Source organism: Anguilla rostrata, chromosome 19, assembly GCF_018555375.3.
Source record: "Anguilla rostrata isolate EN2019 chromosome 19, ASM1855537v3, whole genome shotgun sequence".
Classification (NCBI taxonomy): domain Eukaryota; kingdom Metazoa; phylum Chordata; class Actinopteri; order Anguilliformes; family Anguillidae; genus Anguilla; species Anguilla rostrata.
The window spans coordinates 12,634,953-12,653,298 of record NC_057951.1 but is presented as its reverse complement, the minus strand read 5'-3'; the positions used below and the strand labels follow the sequence as shown (position 1 = coordinate 12,653,298).

Sequence of the window (18,346 nt, the reverse complement as noted above, 5' to 3'; positions counted from 1 at the left end):
ACAACACTTTCAGTACATCCTTGAACTAAGACAGCCGTCAGTACGAATGCACTTTACAGTGCGACGTTTCAAAGCAAATTTGTGCATTTAAAACGAGGGATTAACTGCAGGGAGAAAATAAAGCAGCACAATAGATACCTCCTGCTTCTCTGTGAGATTTACTCGCTGGCTTGCAGTCCCTGGAAGTGCAGAAGCATTGATCTCCCAGAGGAAGCGCCTGAGCCCGGAGTTGTGAAGCGGCGCTCTTAATTACACTGGGAACTTTAAAAGGCCTGGCAGGCGCGAGTCAAAGGAATCTGCAGACAAAAGGAGGACGCGCACGGCCGCAAGTCCTACAGGAACAAAAGCAGGGATTTATGGTCCTGGGGGGGTGGGGGGGGGCAGCTCCCAAGGGCCTGGCATCACTCTCTGGTGACGTGTGAATGCCCTCTACTTGCCCCCCCCCACTCCATCCATCCACTGCACCTACACACGACCTAGGGGCCTGTGGTAGGCCTTGCTGCCTGGCTGTGCTCCTCGCCTGTTTTTGGGCCTCGTCTCCAACTACAGAGCCAGGCTTCTTGCAGGGTAGGCCGAGAACCTGCCCCTGAGAGGGGCAATGGGCAAATATATACACTTTTATACACACACACGCACATATACATATATACATGGACACACACAAAGGCACCCATATATACACATGTACACACAAACACACAGATACATACACACCCATGCACACACACGCATACATGCAATCACTAAAGGTCCAATCCTTCTGTCAGCAAAACAGGAAGCTGAAAATTTCTATAGGATCTGTTGTATGCACCAAACACCAATGCATTTCAAATAATTGAATGAATTGGCCTATCCTGGCTGTTCTCCTTCAATACATACTTTAACTGGTCCCCTGTGGTTCCTTATGAAGCCCGAGATCCGACAAACAAAAGGTTTCACAGCACACAGGAAAGAGAGGAAGGAAAGTCTGAAGAAAAATATAATTGTCAGCACAGATTCAGGAGGGGGGAAAAAACCAGGCCTTGTAAGTGCAGTGTTAAGATGTGTCATTATGGTACAAGCAGAACACATTCAGCTCTATAAAGAAATGTTCCAAGAGTGCTGCTAAGACCATTTGCAGAAAATTGCACAAACTCGCACCAATTTAGCCTTGTTTCCTGTTCCTTTTAAGGCTATTTTCCCCGTACTTTTGTTCGCGTCCCTCCGTATGACTAAATTCGCGATATACAAAATGCGCATCTATCGGAAATCAACATTTTGGGGGTGAAAACACACATTCACAGAGCTTCATCAACAGAAAGAAAATGCTTGACCGGGTGGAAAAATATACTGGTTCTCGCTGATTAAATGTAATAGCGAGTGTTTGGGGGGGAAAGGAGGCAGCCCCAGCTTAAAGGAATCACTGGTCTGAGGAGACTAAACGCGGCGGCCATGTTGGCTCTATCTTTCCAGCCTGATGCCGTAATGAGGCAGCCTGGGATTACCGCGGCGATCGAGACTCGCCGGCGGGTACGGCCTGGCTTACAGCGTCTCGCCAGTGGGTCACCCGCCCACCAAAACAGCAAAGGAGCAGTCCGGTGAAAAAACAGACCCAAAAAAAAAATAACTCCCCTCCATTAATTCGGAGAGGAGTTAAGGGTTACGAGTGTTATTTCTACCCCTGAAGGAACTTTTACAAACAAGAGCTGCTGCTGCTGCTCGAAACTTTTCTAAAATGTCCAATTACTGAGCAAAACTAACAATACAGCACACGGTGCCCATCAACTGCAGCAACAGCTCCTGTGCAGCTGAAGTTTGGGGACTGCGAGCACCTTTCTGAGTTACTCTCAGTCTTTAAGGCCATGAAGAAACAGGGGAGGGATGCACACGCCACCGTGAGCTGAATTACTTTACTCCCCGTCTGCTTTGCCAGGTTTTCCCACAATGCCAGTTTAATAATGTTGGGTGTCCAAACACAGCAGCTTCTCCACTCAGAAAGAACTGCCCCGGGGATAAAAACTGCCCAACTCCACTCCACTACAGAGGTGCATCTGTAGCGGCTTTCAATCACACCGCATGTCAACCAGACAACTGCGTGGCTGTGTGGTCCCCGCTAGTTTGGCCCCGCCCACAGGCCCGCCTTATACGGTCTGACATATGCAAGTGAGGCTGTTTGACAGATGCCCCTCTCCCCATGCAGGTTAACCCTTCGACCTTCCACCCTCTGTCAATCTGCCCCCGAGAGCCCGCCCACACCAGCAGCTGAAGGGGCCGAAGCCCCAGGGCCCCGGAGCGGCAGGGGCCGCGTCACACGCCAAAGTGCAAAGAGCAGCACACCTTCCAGCAGTCAGCCATTCACACACCGGGCTTCGATCTGTCAGCACAGCTCACGAGCCCGGCCCAGGAGGACACGTACAGCACGCATCACAGAAGCCTCGAGCTACAGGGGCTTCCGATTGGACGGAATACCAGCCCGGCACAGCAGGCCCAATCGCAGCGGAGGTCCACACTCGGCTCTCCACCAGCTCTCTCCACCAATCAGGACGCAACGCCGCGAACGTTGACACGGTGGAGCGTGGTAAACGGCCCCTGTGGCGCCGGCTGTAACCGAGGCCAGAACCGGGGCAGCACGCAAACGAGCGGCCAAACCCGGTCCGGCTCGCGTTCTGCACCGACGGGGAGAGGAGCGGCGCCGCGTTATTCACACCGTTCCCCGCCGCCCCCCCCCCGCGCGCCGAGAGTGAATGGACCGGGGACAATGGCCCGCCGCGCAAATGGAGGGCCCGTAAATGGAGGATGAAGAGGATAATGGAAGACGTATTTGAACAGGGCAGGCTGGCTTCCTCACCCGCGCTTCACAGGAAGCGGATCCTGGAGTGGGGACGGCGGGTAAACAGAACGCAGGCCGAGCGCAGGGCGAGGTGACGCAGCCGAGCGCAGGGCGAGGCGACGCAGCGCACACAAGCGCACCCGATTAACAGCGCTTAATTACACAGGCTTACTGAGGAGCCGACCCGGCCTGACCCCTGCAGCCCCTGCCAGTCCGGGCCCCACCCAGCTCCGGTCCCCACCCAGCTCCGGTCCCTGGTTCCGGCGCTGCTCTGCCCAGGCTAACCCAGTGAAGCCAGGGTGTGCCGAGCCTCCAAACGCTCAGGGGCCCAGAATATTCTAGAAAATCCCCCCCTGACAGGACGGTGTCTCAGCCCAGCGGGAGGGTCCACTACTTCCTCTGCCACTCCTTTTTACCCTGATATCTTTATCCCTCTCTTTCTGCACTCTCATTCCCTCTTAGACTCTCTCCCCCCCATCTCTCTCTCATACATCCATCCAATCCTCCTTTCCCTCCCTATTTTCAGTCTCTCTCCTTTACTCAGCCTCTGTAGCATTGTCATTCGCCAGATTTCTCTTTCTTCCTTCCCTCTATCCCTTCATCCAGCACATGCTTACTCTGTACTGTTCCTCTGCAGAAAACACTCCCATGTGACAAAACACAAAAATGCAAGACAGAGAGAGACAGAGAGATTGAGAGAGCGTAGCTGGATTCTTTATCTAGTGATCTTTTTTTTCTTCCCCCACCCCCTCAAACATACTGTCAGCCCAGGAGCAGCAGTATTAATGAAGTTTGATGACAGTGTAGTACAGGTTTCAGCATGAATGTGTGATGCCTGTAATCTGCTCATAGCACAAGCATGAGCCAAGGCAAAACGACCTAACCGGTGAGACATTCGCCCATCTACACAGACAGAGTGATCCGTGGGCCTCCTGTACAGAATCCTTTCGCTATCAAACCTAGCCATCCTCAATAGTGTTTTCTGTGGTTAGGAAATAACTAACCAGTGTATTCATTTCTGCATTCATCAGGTACTGCCTGTAAACAATAATAAAATGACTAATTATTGCAGTTGTGTACTCAATGTAGGCTGATGGTAAGGGTACATGCATATTGTGCTCAATTAATGTATAAATGTCTTTGTATAATAAGTCCTTAATGACACTTAATGTAAATTCTGTAAGCTGTAAGTGCAGACAAATACCCACTGAACTTAGACATTCACACCGCCAAGCTAGTAACACATTCATTCTGGCTAAATTATATATGTGTGCACCACTAATTAGAAAACACAGAGCATTCTTTTGTCAAACCATTAGAAACAATCTATTGTGTACAGCCATAATTTCTGAGGAGTGGGTAACTCAAGGGGTAACAGACACAGAGTATGACAACTAAATGCAACAAACACAATAAGTAAAGCACGTGCTACCAAAGCTTTGGATCACCAAAAGCAAGCATCCTGAGCAGAGAGACAGACATCTTGTCAGCTGAACACCAGCAGGGACACTTTGTGATGGTTTAGCTCTGGTTGTGTAGCTATCCCTAAGCCGGAGCTCCCATTCATCCAATTCAGGATTCTCTGAGGGATCCTAAATGACTTTAAAAGAAACAAGCCCTTTAAGGGCTATTTATCACGTTTGCATTCAATCCGGGCATGCCTATGCACCTCTGCCAAAACACACGGCTCTCCCAAATTATGTTTTTTCATTACCGAATCATATTACTCTCCAGTAAATGGGTTCATGACAAGGGTTCTGTGCTTCCTGAAACGTCACCATCCATTTTACTCATAACACATTAATTAAAAACACTTCAAGATGTAAACACATTGTTGACATGTAAATAAACAAGATTAGTCTGCAGATAACATTTTTCTTTTGCCACTTTGTATTGTAAACTGTAAATAGTAGCAAATAATTTCCAACCAGATTTCATAATGAAACTATTTTTAAAATGAATGCACAATATGCATTTTATATAAAGGGGCGATTGCTAAACAAACCGAAAACCGAATTTATTCCATTCAATCGGTCTCGTTCCTTTTTGTGAAAACTCCAGCTTGACATTTGACTTCAGAAATGATAGGTCATTGTGCTATTTTGAACGGAGTATCTGGTAATTAAATCCACTCACGCACTCACTGGGCCTCTCTACAGCACGTGACTGTGTTGCCTGTAGACGTAATTATAACCGAACAATTCAGAATCGCAAACAGTAAGACGGTAGGCTGCAGCGCAACACTTTTGTTCTCCCCCCCCCCCCCTTATTGCGTGTAGACATGCAAATAAAGAGATTAAAAGTTGTGCACTTCTAGGCCTTAACACACATTACCAATCACTCTTCCCCCATTCTCTCTGCTACCACTTCACACACTCACTCCGCACATACATGCACAATTTTGCACGTGTAAAAAAATGTATATATAAACAAAATATACACGTAAAATGATAGATACAATTTTTTTGCTTTTGGATAAGTTAAGGCTGCAACATTTCAATATTAGTGGCTTTTTATTTAGATGAAAGGAAATCTTATAAATGCTCTACACCACAGAGACTAGGTCCACGTACAAATGCAAACGCGCAGGAGAGAAGGGGTCATCTTTTTGCTAATAAAAAATAACTGAATAGGTTCTATCCCGTGATAAAACATCCCCATGCGCTGTGCTGACTCGAGTGTTCTCTCACTCGCTCCCTCTCTCCACCTCCCCTCCCCCTCCTCCAAAAACAGCATCAAAGCAATCAAAATGGTAATGTTCAGCATGAATGGGGGCCCATCCCCCATCATGAAACTCTGCAGACTTTTCTCCATGTTAGGAGCAAACCAACACCCCTTCCCGCACAAAATGGAAGCTTCCACTATCAAACTGGAGTGCTTTGCGAAAACACTACAGCAAATACCGTCTAAACACGAACACAGTCGTTAAAATGAGATGAACTACAAAATTCAAAAGCACACGGCGACCTCCTCCCTCCCACAAAAGCGGATTTATTCAGTATTTGAAACACGTTTCTTTCATTTACGAAGAAACGAAAGAGAGAGGGGGGGGGGGGAATCAAGGCGCTGTTCCAAGTGCTGAAAACTGCATTCCGAAGGAAACGCGATCGATTAAACTTAAGGAAAGACCAGATGCTTTCAAACGAACGACATACATAATGGCTAATGACAGAACAGAAGCTGTTTTGTTTTCTGTATCGTCTCGAATGCGCTATTTGTGTTCCCTGTCGTCGCTTCTGGAACTTTGCAGAGAACTGAGAGATCGGGAGTGGGAGCATTGTGACTTTAAGCTTTCAATGGCATCTGTTCGTGGTGCTGAAAAATAGCTCCTCTGTAGCAAGCGAAAGAACTCAACAATCAACCGATCTGTGCAGCTCGACTGCAAAATAATATCTCCAAGCATGACACATTTACACGCTAAATTTGCATTGTTCTCGTCAGTTTTTATATTGGAACACTGTTTGATGCAAGATTATAAAAAGTGAAAGTGTATATGGGCGAAGTCAAATCAAATGCTTCCACGTCGTCATGTGACCAAGAAGAAATAATAGGCTACCTCAAGACTATAAAGTAATGAATAACTCCATTTAAAACGTGAATCCAACCATTTGAGTACATTCAGCACCGTTTACGCACACATACATTTCTGCGGTGTTTGATTCTTAAAAAGTGATCGCTGACTACTTAAGATCCTTTCCTTTAGTACTCTCCAGAAACATGTCGACCTACTCAAAATGGACGCTAAATTTTTCAACATTTCACGTTACACAACTTCAGAGTGTACTAAACAAAATCACAATTTACGTTAATGGCTCCTCTAACACAAACTGTTTACGCGTACGATGCAAACACAAATCGAATACTTTTGAAACATTTTGCTACAGCACGTTTTATCCTGAGCATGTCGGTTAAACACAATACCAGCCTACGCCGTGACGTGAAAAAATCATAGTAACTTAGCACAGATTAACATATTGACAGAATCTTACTTGTTTTTCGCTAAGGGCTGTTATTCTTGTTTGCCTTTCGTGTAGTTGTTTCTTAAGCTCCCCATCCTACAATCGAACAAAACACAATCAGTAATCTATAAAAACAGAAACAAAACACCAAGCATAACACATACTGTAAAAAGCCATAAACGAAACCGTCGCGTTTTCCTGCAAAGTCAGGCTAAGGACAAAGCACCGAAGCGGTCGCTGAGTTATGGGCGAAATGCGAGAAAAGAGATGTATGCTGATAAAGTTTTTCCACTTACTCCCAACACAACTGCCTCATTTTAAAGACGACGACCGTACTTTAGAAATATCAATTTACCTGTGGGTCTTGCTTCATCTGTGCAACTAGTTTCTAAGCGGAAAAGGAATAAAAGAAGAATTATAAAAGTGTTTCAAGTTAGTATGTAAGAGGAACAAAGCGGCGAGCGTACACAGCGAGCCCGTTTCTTGCCCCTCATAAATATTCAAGTCTCGTTCAGATCGCTACACTGAATCACCGCATTATTACTCAAAATCCCTGATTCTCTGTAAGGACGGAGACATTCCCAAACTACTTCAAAAAGTACATTAACAATTTCTCTTCAAACACGATATTATGCCGTCACCAAACACCGAGGCAAAACATTAAACATCGCCGACTTATTTCATCGGAATACATGCCGTTCACGTTTGATCTCAGAATTTTTTTTCGCTCTCGCTCTCATTCGCTCAAAAGACCAGTAAGGGTATAATAATTTCTTTCATTTACCTGATGACACTGGATTTCAACTTTCAACGCCTCTTGTAGGCCTTGTAGTTCCATTTCCCGACTCCCAAAGCACTTTTCGATTACTTTGGAGGTAATCGAGGCTAAGTTTCCGAAAAATAAAGAATATTTTAAAAAGCGACAATAACAATCGAAAGAAGAACTACTCAGCCTGCAAAGCAAGTTCTTGCTTCTTTACTGGGAGCAGGACTCATCACTGACTTTACGCCGGTGAGCAAAGTGCTCAGAAGACTGCGGAAAGATTTCAGCACCTGGACAGATCCACTTCTAAATGAGCGCGGCACAGACATGTACAATCCGGTGGGTCAAAATATTTTTCTTTCGATAATTGCGAGTTGAAAATAGAGGACTATATTTTGTCCGAGTCCGCGGCTTGATTTCACATTGCCTCGGGAAAAGTTGCGCTTCGGCTGTCAATGCTAATTCGAAAGTTCCCGGATGGAGCAATGAAAGAAGCACAGAACTCTCCCCTCGTCTGTCTTTCTCTCTCTCTCTGTCACACGCATACATACGCTCAGTCATGCGCACTCCGGAAATGTACACAGGCAGTCAACAATATTGCAAGGGAAACTATTTAAACTCCTTGAGTGTTAGCAGTTCGTAAACGGTTAGGAAGAAAAACGGCATAGGGGCCATTCACCATAATAAATAGCTAGCCTCGTCTCAGACATATTTGGGGATAGTTTGCAGATTCTTTGCTGTGTGTTACAAAGTTAATTTTAATTTCATACATTAAATTGCTCCATTTTCCAAAAGAAGCCTAAACAACCAAGCAAAGCAGAAATATATTCTCTTAACTGCAGACAAGGTTATTTGTGATTGTCAGTGAAATCATATTCAGTATATTTATATTTCCCTGCTCATCATGTGAAAATATCTGGCATTATTCTCTGAAGTACTTGATAGGCTGTAATGTTTTTTTAAAATAATACAGTCATTCAAAAATACAACAAAGACCTTGAATGTTTAATGAAACTTAAACATACCTGACAAAAGAATTCATACATTTTAAAAAGTACAACAGATGCTCTGTTTAAAACAGCAGGAACATGTTCTTTATCAAACCAAGTGAATTTGTGGTGATAAACACAAGTTTTCAAATGTTTCAGAGCAAAATGCTATACAGTATGGATCATTTGCATATATTTTAACAAAATATCAACATAGGTTAATGAATTTACAGGCCACAGTTGCTTTAAACCAAACTTGTATTGTGCCTTTAAATGTATTTTTAAAGTTAACTTTTAAATAAAATTATAAATTTCACTGAAAAAGTTTTGTATTCCATCTCAAAACGAATAGCCTCTACAAATTTTAATGTGCAGTATTATATTTGTGCATTAAATGTGTTCCTTCTTTCTATAAAAAAATTGTCAAAAGAATATGTATATTGAGAGTGAGTTACAGTTTGACTTTAGTCTTGCTGCTCTGGTGGACAGACCTTGTATAACACTTACTACAGCTGGTGATGTAGGCCTCTCCTAAAGCCTGCAATATTTACCCTCAAAAGGATTTTTATATAAATGACCAAATCAAGACCGAATTGTCTCCACTTATTATACTTATTATAATTGCAATGGTAAGTGGTACATTTCAGATTATTCCAGGCAAACTAATTCAGTACACGCAACACCATCAAGTAAACTGAACTTACTGTTGAACATTATCCAATACATTCTTAACTAAATAATTACTAAAAGGTGGATGCGCTTTATATATAAATAAAATTACTCACTCTCTTCTCAACCCACCCACCCCCCTTTTCCGTTGCTGAAGGATTTGTCTTCCCCCACGGAGGCACACAAGCCAAGGCGTAATTGGAGATCTTTTGATGTGTGGCGTGCGGGGGGGACATGACGAGGGCCAATCAGGAGTTCCGCTGCTGCATATGCCTTCGGACCCGCAAGAGCAGGGATTGCGAAAAACCAATCAGCGCCCTGCAGTGAGCTGGGCACGGCGAAGATGTGAGTGGAGAGCTGATGTGAAAGGCAATAGCATTGCTGAGCATTATGGAAACTGAATAAGGGGGGGGAGAGAACCCAAAAAAAAAAAAATTCAGACATATCGCCGAAAGATATGTAGTCACACAAAACGGTCGCGGTAGATTAAAAAATACATTTTTAAAAATTACAGGTCATGTTAAAATATGTAACGCATTATATAACATACTATTCAGTTGATACACTCCATCGAGAGTGATTAGGCTATACAAGAGGGGAAAATGTTGGTCCAAGGAAGTAACATTCGTCGCAGTGAAAGCGTACAAAATTAAGCGAACCAAATTAAGTACCTTGGACAGCGACGTCACTGTGCAACGCGCATTTAAACACCAAAGGCAAAACTCCCTGTTACAGATAACCGGTCCGTAGCTGTCCTTAAAGAATAACTTATTTATTCATGGAGTTCACTAGCCTTGAGCCATACTCTATTGGCCATGTTAATTTAATGCAAACCCCCCCGGGGGATCTCTTTTCTTCCCTTTTTTTTTTGCTCAACCAGCGATTTCAAGCATACTATGAAGGGCAATTATTCTGTCGATACATTTCCAAATAAAACCCTGACATTCAACGACTAAAACAGATATTTTTTATAAACGCTTTAGCTGGGCTAAAATTGTTCAAGTTATTTCGACGACTTAAAAATGGGACTTTTAAATGTGCAGTTAAGGCCCTTCCCCCCACTCCGGCTCAAAGCGCGCTGCTGCTGTTGCTGCTGCTGCGGCGGCAGCGCTACATAAGCTGCTACTTTTCATTTCATGGCTCAATGGTGAAACTCTTGAACTCCCTTCTGAAAATGACCGGCAGTCGCATTCGATTTCAAGATGCTTTCACAGCCGGGTTCGGTACGGTGGCGTCACAGCTTGCTCGTACAAACAGTAGGAAGCTGCTGCTTCTCTTTCTTGTCTCTCTCCGTTTTTGTTTCGCCGTGATTCGTGAAAAAAAAAAAAAAAATGGACGAATTTGTAGCATTTTGTTCAACTGCTACTCTCGTTTTAAGCATAATTAAACTACAACGACAACAACAATAGCTAGAAAGATTATAAGTGTTCATTTATATCAGTTTGATAAACGACCTGCTGATTACTTTGCGGGAGAGATTTAATCATGGGCAACGTGTATGGGCTGAATTCAGCTAGGCCTCTAAATCACCTTAATTAGTTTAAGATTTAATCATATTTAGTCAAATGCTCAATGCCACTTTTAGTCAGTTATTTCTACACAACCACTGAATATTTCTAAAGTATAAACACAACCAAATTGGCATCCATTAAACACTAGAAAATAAACACAAGCTATTTCTCCAAAAAAAGTTGAGCAATTCAATTATATTTAGTTATTTTTTTGATAAATATGAATTATGAAACATACTAAACGTAAAGCTTCAAATATTGACCGCCATACGATGACACCGAATTGAAATCAGCCGTAAATGCAAAACGACAAGCATGACGACCATTAAAGTCAAGGTCAACTTGGACCTCCATTGTGCTCCACGCGGACGTGAGGTGAAGCGGAGACTCGTAGCGCATTCTTTTCACAGTGCTGAAGTGCTGGTCCTCTGCAGCGACTCAATACACAAGGCCATGGTGTATTAACCATCAGCATCATCACTACAGCAGTCTGGGGATGAACGTATTGACAAGAGCATGAGTGTGAAGACTAGCTAATCCACACCGTGGAAAAAAATAAAAAACCTGCTCAAATACCTATTCTGGAGGCACCCTGGGTGGGTTTGCTGCCCCTGCTGGGGTGGCCGGTACAGTCCTGATCCCACACAGAAGAATCAACACAATTCATTGGTAGCACATGCATACCTTTCCATTAAAAAATAAATAATAATCACAATAACCAACGTCGCAGAAGACGTTTCATTTTCTACATTTTTCAAATTTGCAACCCGACGTGACTAGCAGAAATCTCATTACATCACAGGCATTTGGCAGACACCCTCATTCAGAGCGACGTACAACGAAGCGTATAACCAAAACCAGGAACACGTGTGTTGAAAACCCCAGAGGGAAGTACAGTTCCCAGTGCAGGGAACACCGCGCAGTTTAACTTGGACCCTGTATGTTAATCTGATTAACGCAACAAAAAACAGCAACAAAGCAGTCTATGCAAATAACACAAGCAATAGTTGAGTACGCACAAGTGCAATGACTAAATCTCAGATGGTTGGACCTCATAGTTACTCATGGCCTTCACTGCACCGCTCATTTAACAGGGGGAGACAGGCAGGTGAGCCTTACGGTATGTCAGGGGGTGAATGACCCAACAACAAACTTTCCCAGAACGGAAGATCCGTCACTTCAGCAACGACGACGACGCGGTAATCCTCCTCCCGCACAGAGCGGAGAGAAGCCTGCGGGCCACACTTAGCATTTATTATAATCTTTAAAGCATTCAGTTTTCCTTTACTTAATCATGAGTAAGCATGCTCACTATTCAGGGAGGGGGGAGGAAGAGAAAAAAAAAAAACTATGCTTCATCAGGGACCGAAACCCATCCTCTCTCTCAAGGTCGTCAAGGCGATAAGATTCCGTGTACACATCCACCGAAAGGTCAAAGCCGCCACATAATGGAGGGGGCTCAGCTCGCGACTGCGCCTCACTGATAATTAAATATGCATAATTATGCAGATGGATTCAAGTGCAGATAATCAGCCTCAGCAAATATCAGGATTTAAATAGCAAGTTCAGGGTGCTAGCTAGGTCTCATTGATTATTATTCTTTTTTTGCAGCCCTGAATTTCTGAATGGGATTATATTCTCCGGGTTAAAATGGGGACCGCCCGCAGTTTCTGTTGAGGTTTTGCTGGGAGCTTTCTGGACTTTAACTGGAATAAAGGGGGACTCAGTGAAGCTTGCAACCCAAGAGCAAAATGATTACGAAATCAGAAACGTGGCAAAAATAGTCATCTGCTAACTCAAGCATTAACTGTGCCATTAATGTACTACGCCTCATTTCATTTCCTTGTTCGGATTCGTATCTGCAGGAAAACAAATTAATTCTGGTTCTGAATTCTGGAAAGGCTTTTTTTTCCCCCCCTTCCAGGAAAACCCCCTGACAGCCCATCGCTGATGCACCGATCCGCTGGCTTCTGTGCTTTCAGTGGCATACAACAGGCCTGCTCACTTCACAAGGCTGAACATCAACAGGCCTGCTCACTTCACAAGGCTGAACATCAACAGGTCTGAATCACTGAAGTGGTGTGGGAGCCCAGATTTGCAAGAAGGCTTCATTTCTCAGAAGCTGTCATACATTCATATTATTCCGCACAAGTATTTATTCTTTCATTTTTTAAAATAATTGAATACAGGATATAATAACATCCCACCCGTCCCTGGACTGACGAGGAGTAACTTGATGTGGTTAATATTGTTTATTTTCCGTCCGCAGCTAGCCAGCTACCTACATACCTCTACTTTGAACATCCAAAACGTTGAATTAAGAAATGGTCACACATGGCCATGAATGGCGTTACGAGCGTCTGTTTGACCCCACTCAGGCATTACCACACAAGCCACGCTGGCCTGCGCAGCGAGGAGGGCATTACCAGCAGCGCAGCGAGGAGGGCATTACCAGCAGCGCAGCGAGGAGAGCATTACCAGCAGCGCAGCGAGGAGAGCATCACCGGCAGCGCAGCGAGGAGGGCATTACCAGCAGCGCAGCGAGGAGGGCATTACCAGCAGCGCAGCGAGGAGGGCATTACCAGCAGCGCAGCGAGGAGGGCATTACCAGCAGCGCAGCGAGGAGGGCATTACCAGCAGCGCAGCGAGGAGGGCATTACCAGCAGCGCAGCGAGGAGGGCATTACCAGCAGCGCAGCGAGGAGGGCATTACCAGCAGCGCAGCGAGGAGGGCATTACCAGCAGCGCAGCGAGGAGAGCGTTACCAGCAGCGCAGCGAGGAGGGCGTTACCAGCAGCGCAGCGAGGAGGGCGTTACCAGCAGCGCAGCGAGGAGGGCGTTACCAGCAGCGCAGCGAGGAGGGCGTTACCAGCAGCGCAGCGAGGAGGGCGTTACCAGCAGCGCAGCGAGGAGGGCGTTACCAGCAGCGCAGCGAGGAGGGCGTTACCAGCAGCGCAGCGAGGAGGGCGTTACCAGCAGCGCAGCGAGGAGGGCGTTACCAGCAGCGCAGCGAGGAGAGCGTTACCAGCAGCGCAGCGAGGAGAGCGTTACCAGCAGCGCAGCGAGGAGGGCGTTGCCAGCAGCGCAGCGAGGAGAGCGTTACCAGCAGCGCAGCAGACGGAGGGAGAGCGTTACCAGCAGCGCAGCGAGAGGGCGTTACCAGCAGCGCAGCGAGGAGGGCGTTACCAGCAGCGCAGCGAGGAGGGCGTTACCAGCAGCGCAGCGAGGAGGGCGTTACCAGCAGCGCAGCGAGGAGGGCGTTACCAGCAGCGCAGCGAGGAGGGCGTTACCAGCAGCGCAGCGAGGAGGGCGTTAACACAGCTCAGCAGCAGCGAGGAGGGCGTTACCAGCAGCGCAGCGAGGAGGGCGTTACCAGCAGCGCAGCGAGGAGGGCGTTACCAGCAGCGCAGCGAGGAGGGCGTTACCAGCAGCGCAGCGAGGAGGGCGTTACCAGCAGCGCAGCGAGGAGAGCATTACCAGCAGCGCAGCGAGGAGGGCTTAGAGCGGAGGCATACCAGCAGCGCAGCGAGGAGAGCATTACCAGCAGCGCAGCGAGGAGGGCATTACCAGCAGCGCAGCGAGGAGAGCATTACCAGCAGCGCAGCGAGGAGAGCATCACCAGCAGCGCAGCGAGGAGGGCATTACCAGCAGCGCAGCGAGGAGAGCATTACCAGCAGCGCAGCGAGGAGAGCATTACCAGCAGCGCAGCGAGGAGGGCATTACCAGCAGCGCAGCGAGGAGAGCATTACCAGCAGCGCAGCGAGGAGGGCATTACCAGCAGCGCAGCGAGGAGGGCATTACACAGCGCTAAGCGCAGCGAGGAGGCATTACCAGCAGCGCAGCGAGGAGGAGCTTACCAGCAGCGCAGCGAGGAGAGCGTTACCAGCAGCGCAGCGAGGAGGGCGTTACCAGCAGCGCAGCGAGGAGGGCGTTACCAGCAGCGCAGCGAGGAGAGCGTTACCAGCAGCGCAGCGAGGAGGGCGTTACCAGCAGCGCAGCGAGGAGGGCGTTACCAGCAGCGCAGCGAGGAGGGCGTTACCAGCAGCGCAGCGAGGAGGGCGTTACCAGCAGCGCAGCGGAGGGCATTACCAGCAGCGCAGCGAGGAGAGCATTACCAGCAGCGCAGCGAGGAGGGCGTTACCAGCAGCGCAGCGAGGAGGGCGTTACCAGCAGCGCAGCGAGGAGTTACAGCAGGCGCAGCGAGGAGGCGTTACCAGCAGCGCAGCGAGGAGGCGTTACCAGCAGCGCAGCGAGGAGAGCATTACCAGCAGCGCAGCGAGGAGGCATTACCAGCAGCGCAGCGAGGAGGGCTTACCAGCAGCGCAGCGAGGAGGCATTACCAGCAGCGCAGCGAGGAGGGCATTACCAGCAGCGCAGCGAGGAGGGCATTACCAGCAGCGCAGCGAGGAGGGCATTACCAGCAGCGCAGCGAGGAGGGCATTACCAGCAGCGCAGCGAGGAGGGCATTACCAGCAGCGCAGCGAGGAGGGCATTACCAGCAGCGCAGCGAGGAGGGCTTACCAGCAGCGCAGCGAGGAGGGCATTACCAGAGCGCAGCGAGGAGGGCATTACCAGTAGCGCAGCGAGGAGGGCATTACCAGCAGCGCAGCGAGGAGGGCATTACCAGCAGCGCAGCGAGGAGGGCGTTACCAGCAGCGCAGCGAGGAGAGCATTACCAGTAGCGCAGCGAGGAGAGCATTACCAGCAGCGCAGCGAGGAGAGCGTTACCAGCAGCGCAGCGAGGAGGGCATTACCAGTAGCGCAGTGCGCCGTCAGTTGCTACGTCTCCTGCGAAAAAAGGTTACCGGGGGTAACGCCGCCTTTTCACACAGAGAGGGCAAATTGCCGTCAAGTTCGGTGTCATTCGACGTGAAAGAGGTTTATGCCCTTGATTTTATCATTTTCTCTGCCACAATAGAAGCAATTACACGTTCCAGCGAGAGATCAATATCCACTCCGGGGACGTGTACCGGTCACTCCACCACCCCCAAACTCTCCCCCCTCCACAGTACACAAACATGGCAGACTCCTGCGCCCGGAAATGTAACACTGACCAACGAAAGGCCACGATGAATGAAACGGACTCACCCGCCAACTGCCACTCCTGCTCCGGAGACGGCGAAAGCAGGAGCTGAACGGACGTCAAGAGGAGCTGTAATCTTGGCACTAATCATAACGCTGGGGGCAGGGCGTCGGGTCTCAAGCATAACCATATTGATTACTGAGGAGGGCATCCATTGCCAAGATGATGTTTGGCGTCAAGCATGGAGCTGGGCTTTGTGTCCTATGGCCAGAGGAAGGTGTGGTTAAGCACAGGGTGGAACCTGTTACTTTAAAGCAAACTAACTGAACACCTCACATAACCACGCTTAGGTTCATAATCAGCAGTTACCGCATCTGAACTGCGCTGGATGAAGGCCTGGCTTAAACAGATAGAAACATAATGCACAGCCATGGCTAAACCAGTGTTCATTCCCTCCCCCTGCTCAGAGTGAATCCACAGCACAGACCTGCACGTACTTTTGAGATTGAACAAGGAACAGCCAGTCAATGGACATAATCACCTGTTGTGCTGTCATCCAGCCAGTACACAGTGTACTGCAGAGTGCAATCCAGTACGTCGGCTGACAAGCTGTAATTGGAGGCTTCTGCCTGGTGAAGAGACAATACAGGAAGTGGCATCAACTTATGTCTCACTTATTTAACAAAGCGCACTGTGGAAAGCAAAATGCTGGCTACGAGTAGACAGGTTTTCTGATGCAAAGTCCATTTTTTACACTGCTAAATTGGCTTAATCACTGTTCAGAGATCAGCACACGTTCGAGGTTCAATTTATGTAAACCCGAGTTCTATTCTAAAATGAATGCATTCAGACTTAACTGTTACAAGTGTAGTTCAGGAGGTACCACGGCATAGTACCAGAGAACGTGCACCCCTGTTAGTATAGCTAGTACAAGCCTAAGCACACTCTGCTCTGGGTGTGTGCATTATCGTATGCAGAAAGCGTTAAAATTATGTTTTTGGGTTAATTGTTTCTGCTTTAACCGAATATAACTCATTTCATTCCATAACTTTATATATGGATATTTCTCTTTTTTACTGAGTGAAACCCCAAATGTTTTTATAAACTTCAAAATGTTTGCAGTAGGCCTACCTTTAGTTACCCGAAAGACACCATAGGAAAAGCTAGCAAGATAAACAAGAGTTTAAGGATACTTTTGACACAACAATAATAATAATAATAATAATAATAATAAATAATAAATAATAAATATTAACATGCAAATGCGCAGACGGCAACAAGAACAATGGAGGCCAGTTTTAGCAATATTTAATTGTAATTATAAAAAGATTTTAAATAACTTCATATTCGCGTCGACAACTTGCTGACTAGCAAACATGTTAGCACTGTGATAACGCACGGTGTTGCACGTTCACCTGATAGAAGTTTGTAAAAACTAACACGTTAGCGATTTATGAAAAGCAGCGAAGTATCTAGACAGATATTATTGAACGCTTACAGCATTTTATGCCAGGAAAGAAAATTACGAACTTACCCCATTTTCCTTTCCGTTAACGATAAGACGAAACACTTTAGACGCAGCTGTAGCTACTCTGTAAATTACAAGGTTTGACGTCATATTAGTTGATTACCATTTAGCGTACCAATTTCCAAGACCTCGTTAAGCCTTATAGAAATGGGGGGGTCATTTCAGGTCTTGAGGAATGCATCTGCGCCGTGGCACTCATAAGACTATAACTGTGCCTCCAACGCAGTGGTCTCTAACCCTTGTCCTGGAGAGCTACAGGGTCTGCTGGTGTTTGTTTTCACCTTAAATTCGGCACCCAGTTGAGACCCAAGACACCAGGTGAGTTGAGTTAACTGTGTAATCAATTGCTCTAATTGATTCATGAAGTGCAGAGTCACTATGAAAACCAGCAGACCCTGTAGCTCTCCAGGACCAGGGTTGGAAACCACTGCTCTACTGGTATCTCTAACGGTAGACATATTTGCTTTCCTTGTGATATGTACTTTTGCAAGCCGCATTCATTAAAAAGTATCTTACAAATGACCACATTATTATTATTATTATTATTATTATTATTATCATCATCATCATCAACGATCATTATAATTATGAGAAGAAGAAGAATCCAATCTTATCTGAAAAGGGCGGGTGCGGGTGCACGTTTTTGTTTTAGCCCACCACTAAGACACCTGATTCTAATAATTAGCTGAATCGGGCGTCGTAGTGCTGGGCCAAAAAGAAAAACACCGGCCCTTTTCGGATAAGATCGGAATTTACCACGAGAGGGGCCTGTCAATAAGCTGTAGAAACGGTAGAGGGCGCCAGCAGAGACGGCAACACCTTGTGTGAAAAATGATGGTGGATAAAATCTGGGAGACGTGATGGGAATAGACTATCAGGAATCAGAGGTTTGCTCAACGCCGTTAGACTGTAGCCTGCAAATAAAAATGGCGGATATATATTAAGTTACACAAACGGACTCCATATACAGATATATACTGTATAAACAATATATACAATATTGAGTAGGGGTTTGCCTTCCAACTGTCAAACTGTTGCATTAATATTTTTTTTTTTTAAATGAAAATGAAAGCACCTGTTCTGTTCTTTTCTTCTT

At 46.6% G+C, this 18,346-nt stretch overlaps 1 protein-coding gene across 9 annotated transcripts in view; it reads right to left on the bottom strand.

Moving 5' to 3' along the window:
• The window catches only part of phf21b (PHD finger protein 21B), a 71,160-nt gene extending 53,683 nt beyond the window's left edge, over positions 1-17,477 (bottom strand). For 2 of the 9 annotated variants that reach the window (XR_010327323.1, XM_064318820.1), the window contains exons 1-2: positions 7,553-8,048; positions 6,799-6,864 (exon numbers count right to left, since the gene is read on the bottom strand). Coding sequence is in view for 5 of the 9 variants with exons in the window: in XM_064318820.1 (XP_064174890.1) it covers positions 6,799-6,864; positions 7,553-7,606 (120 nt within the window). In the remaining 4 variants the exon portion in view is untranslated. The other 7 variants (XM_064318827.1, XM_064318825.1, XM_064318824.1 and 4 more) reach the window with 7 other exon arrangements.
• Positions 17,478-18,346: the final 869 nt, after the last annotated feature.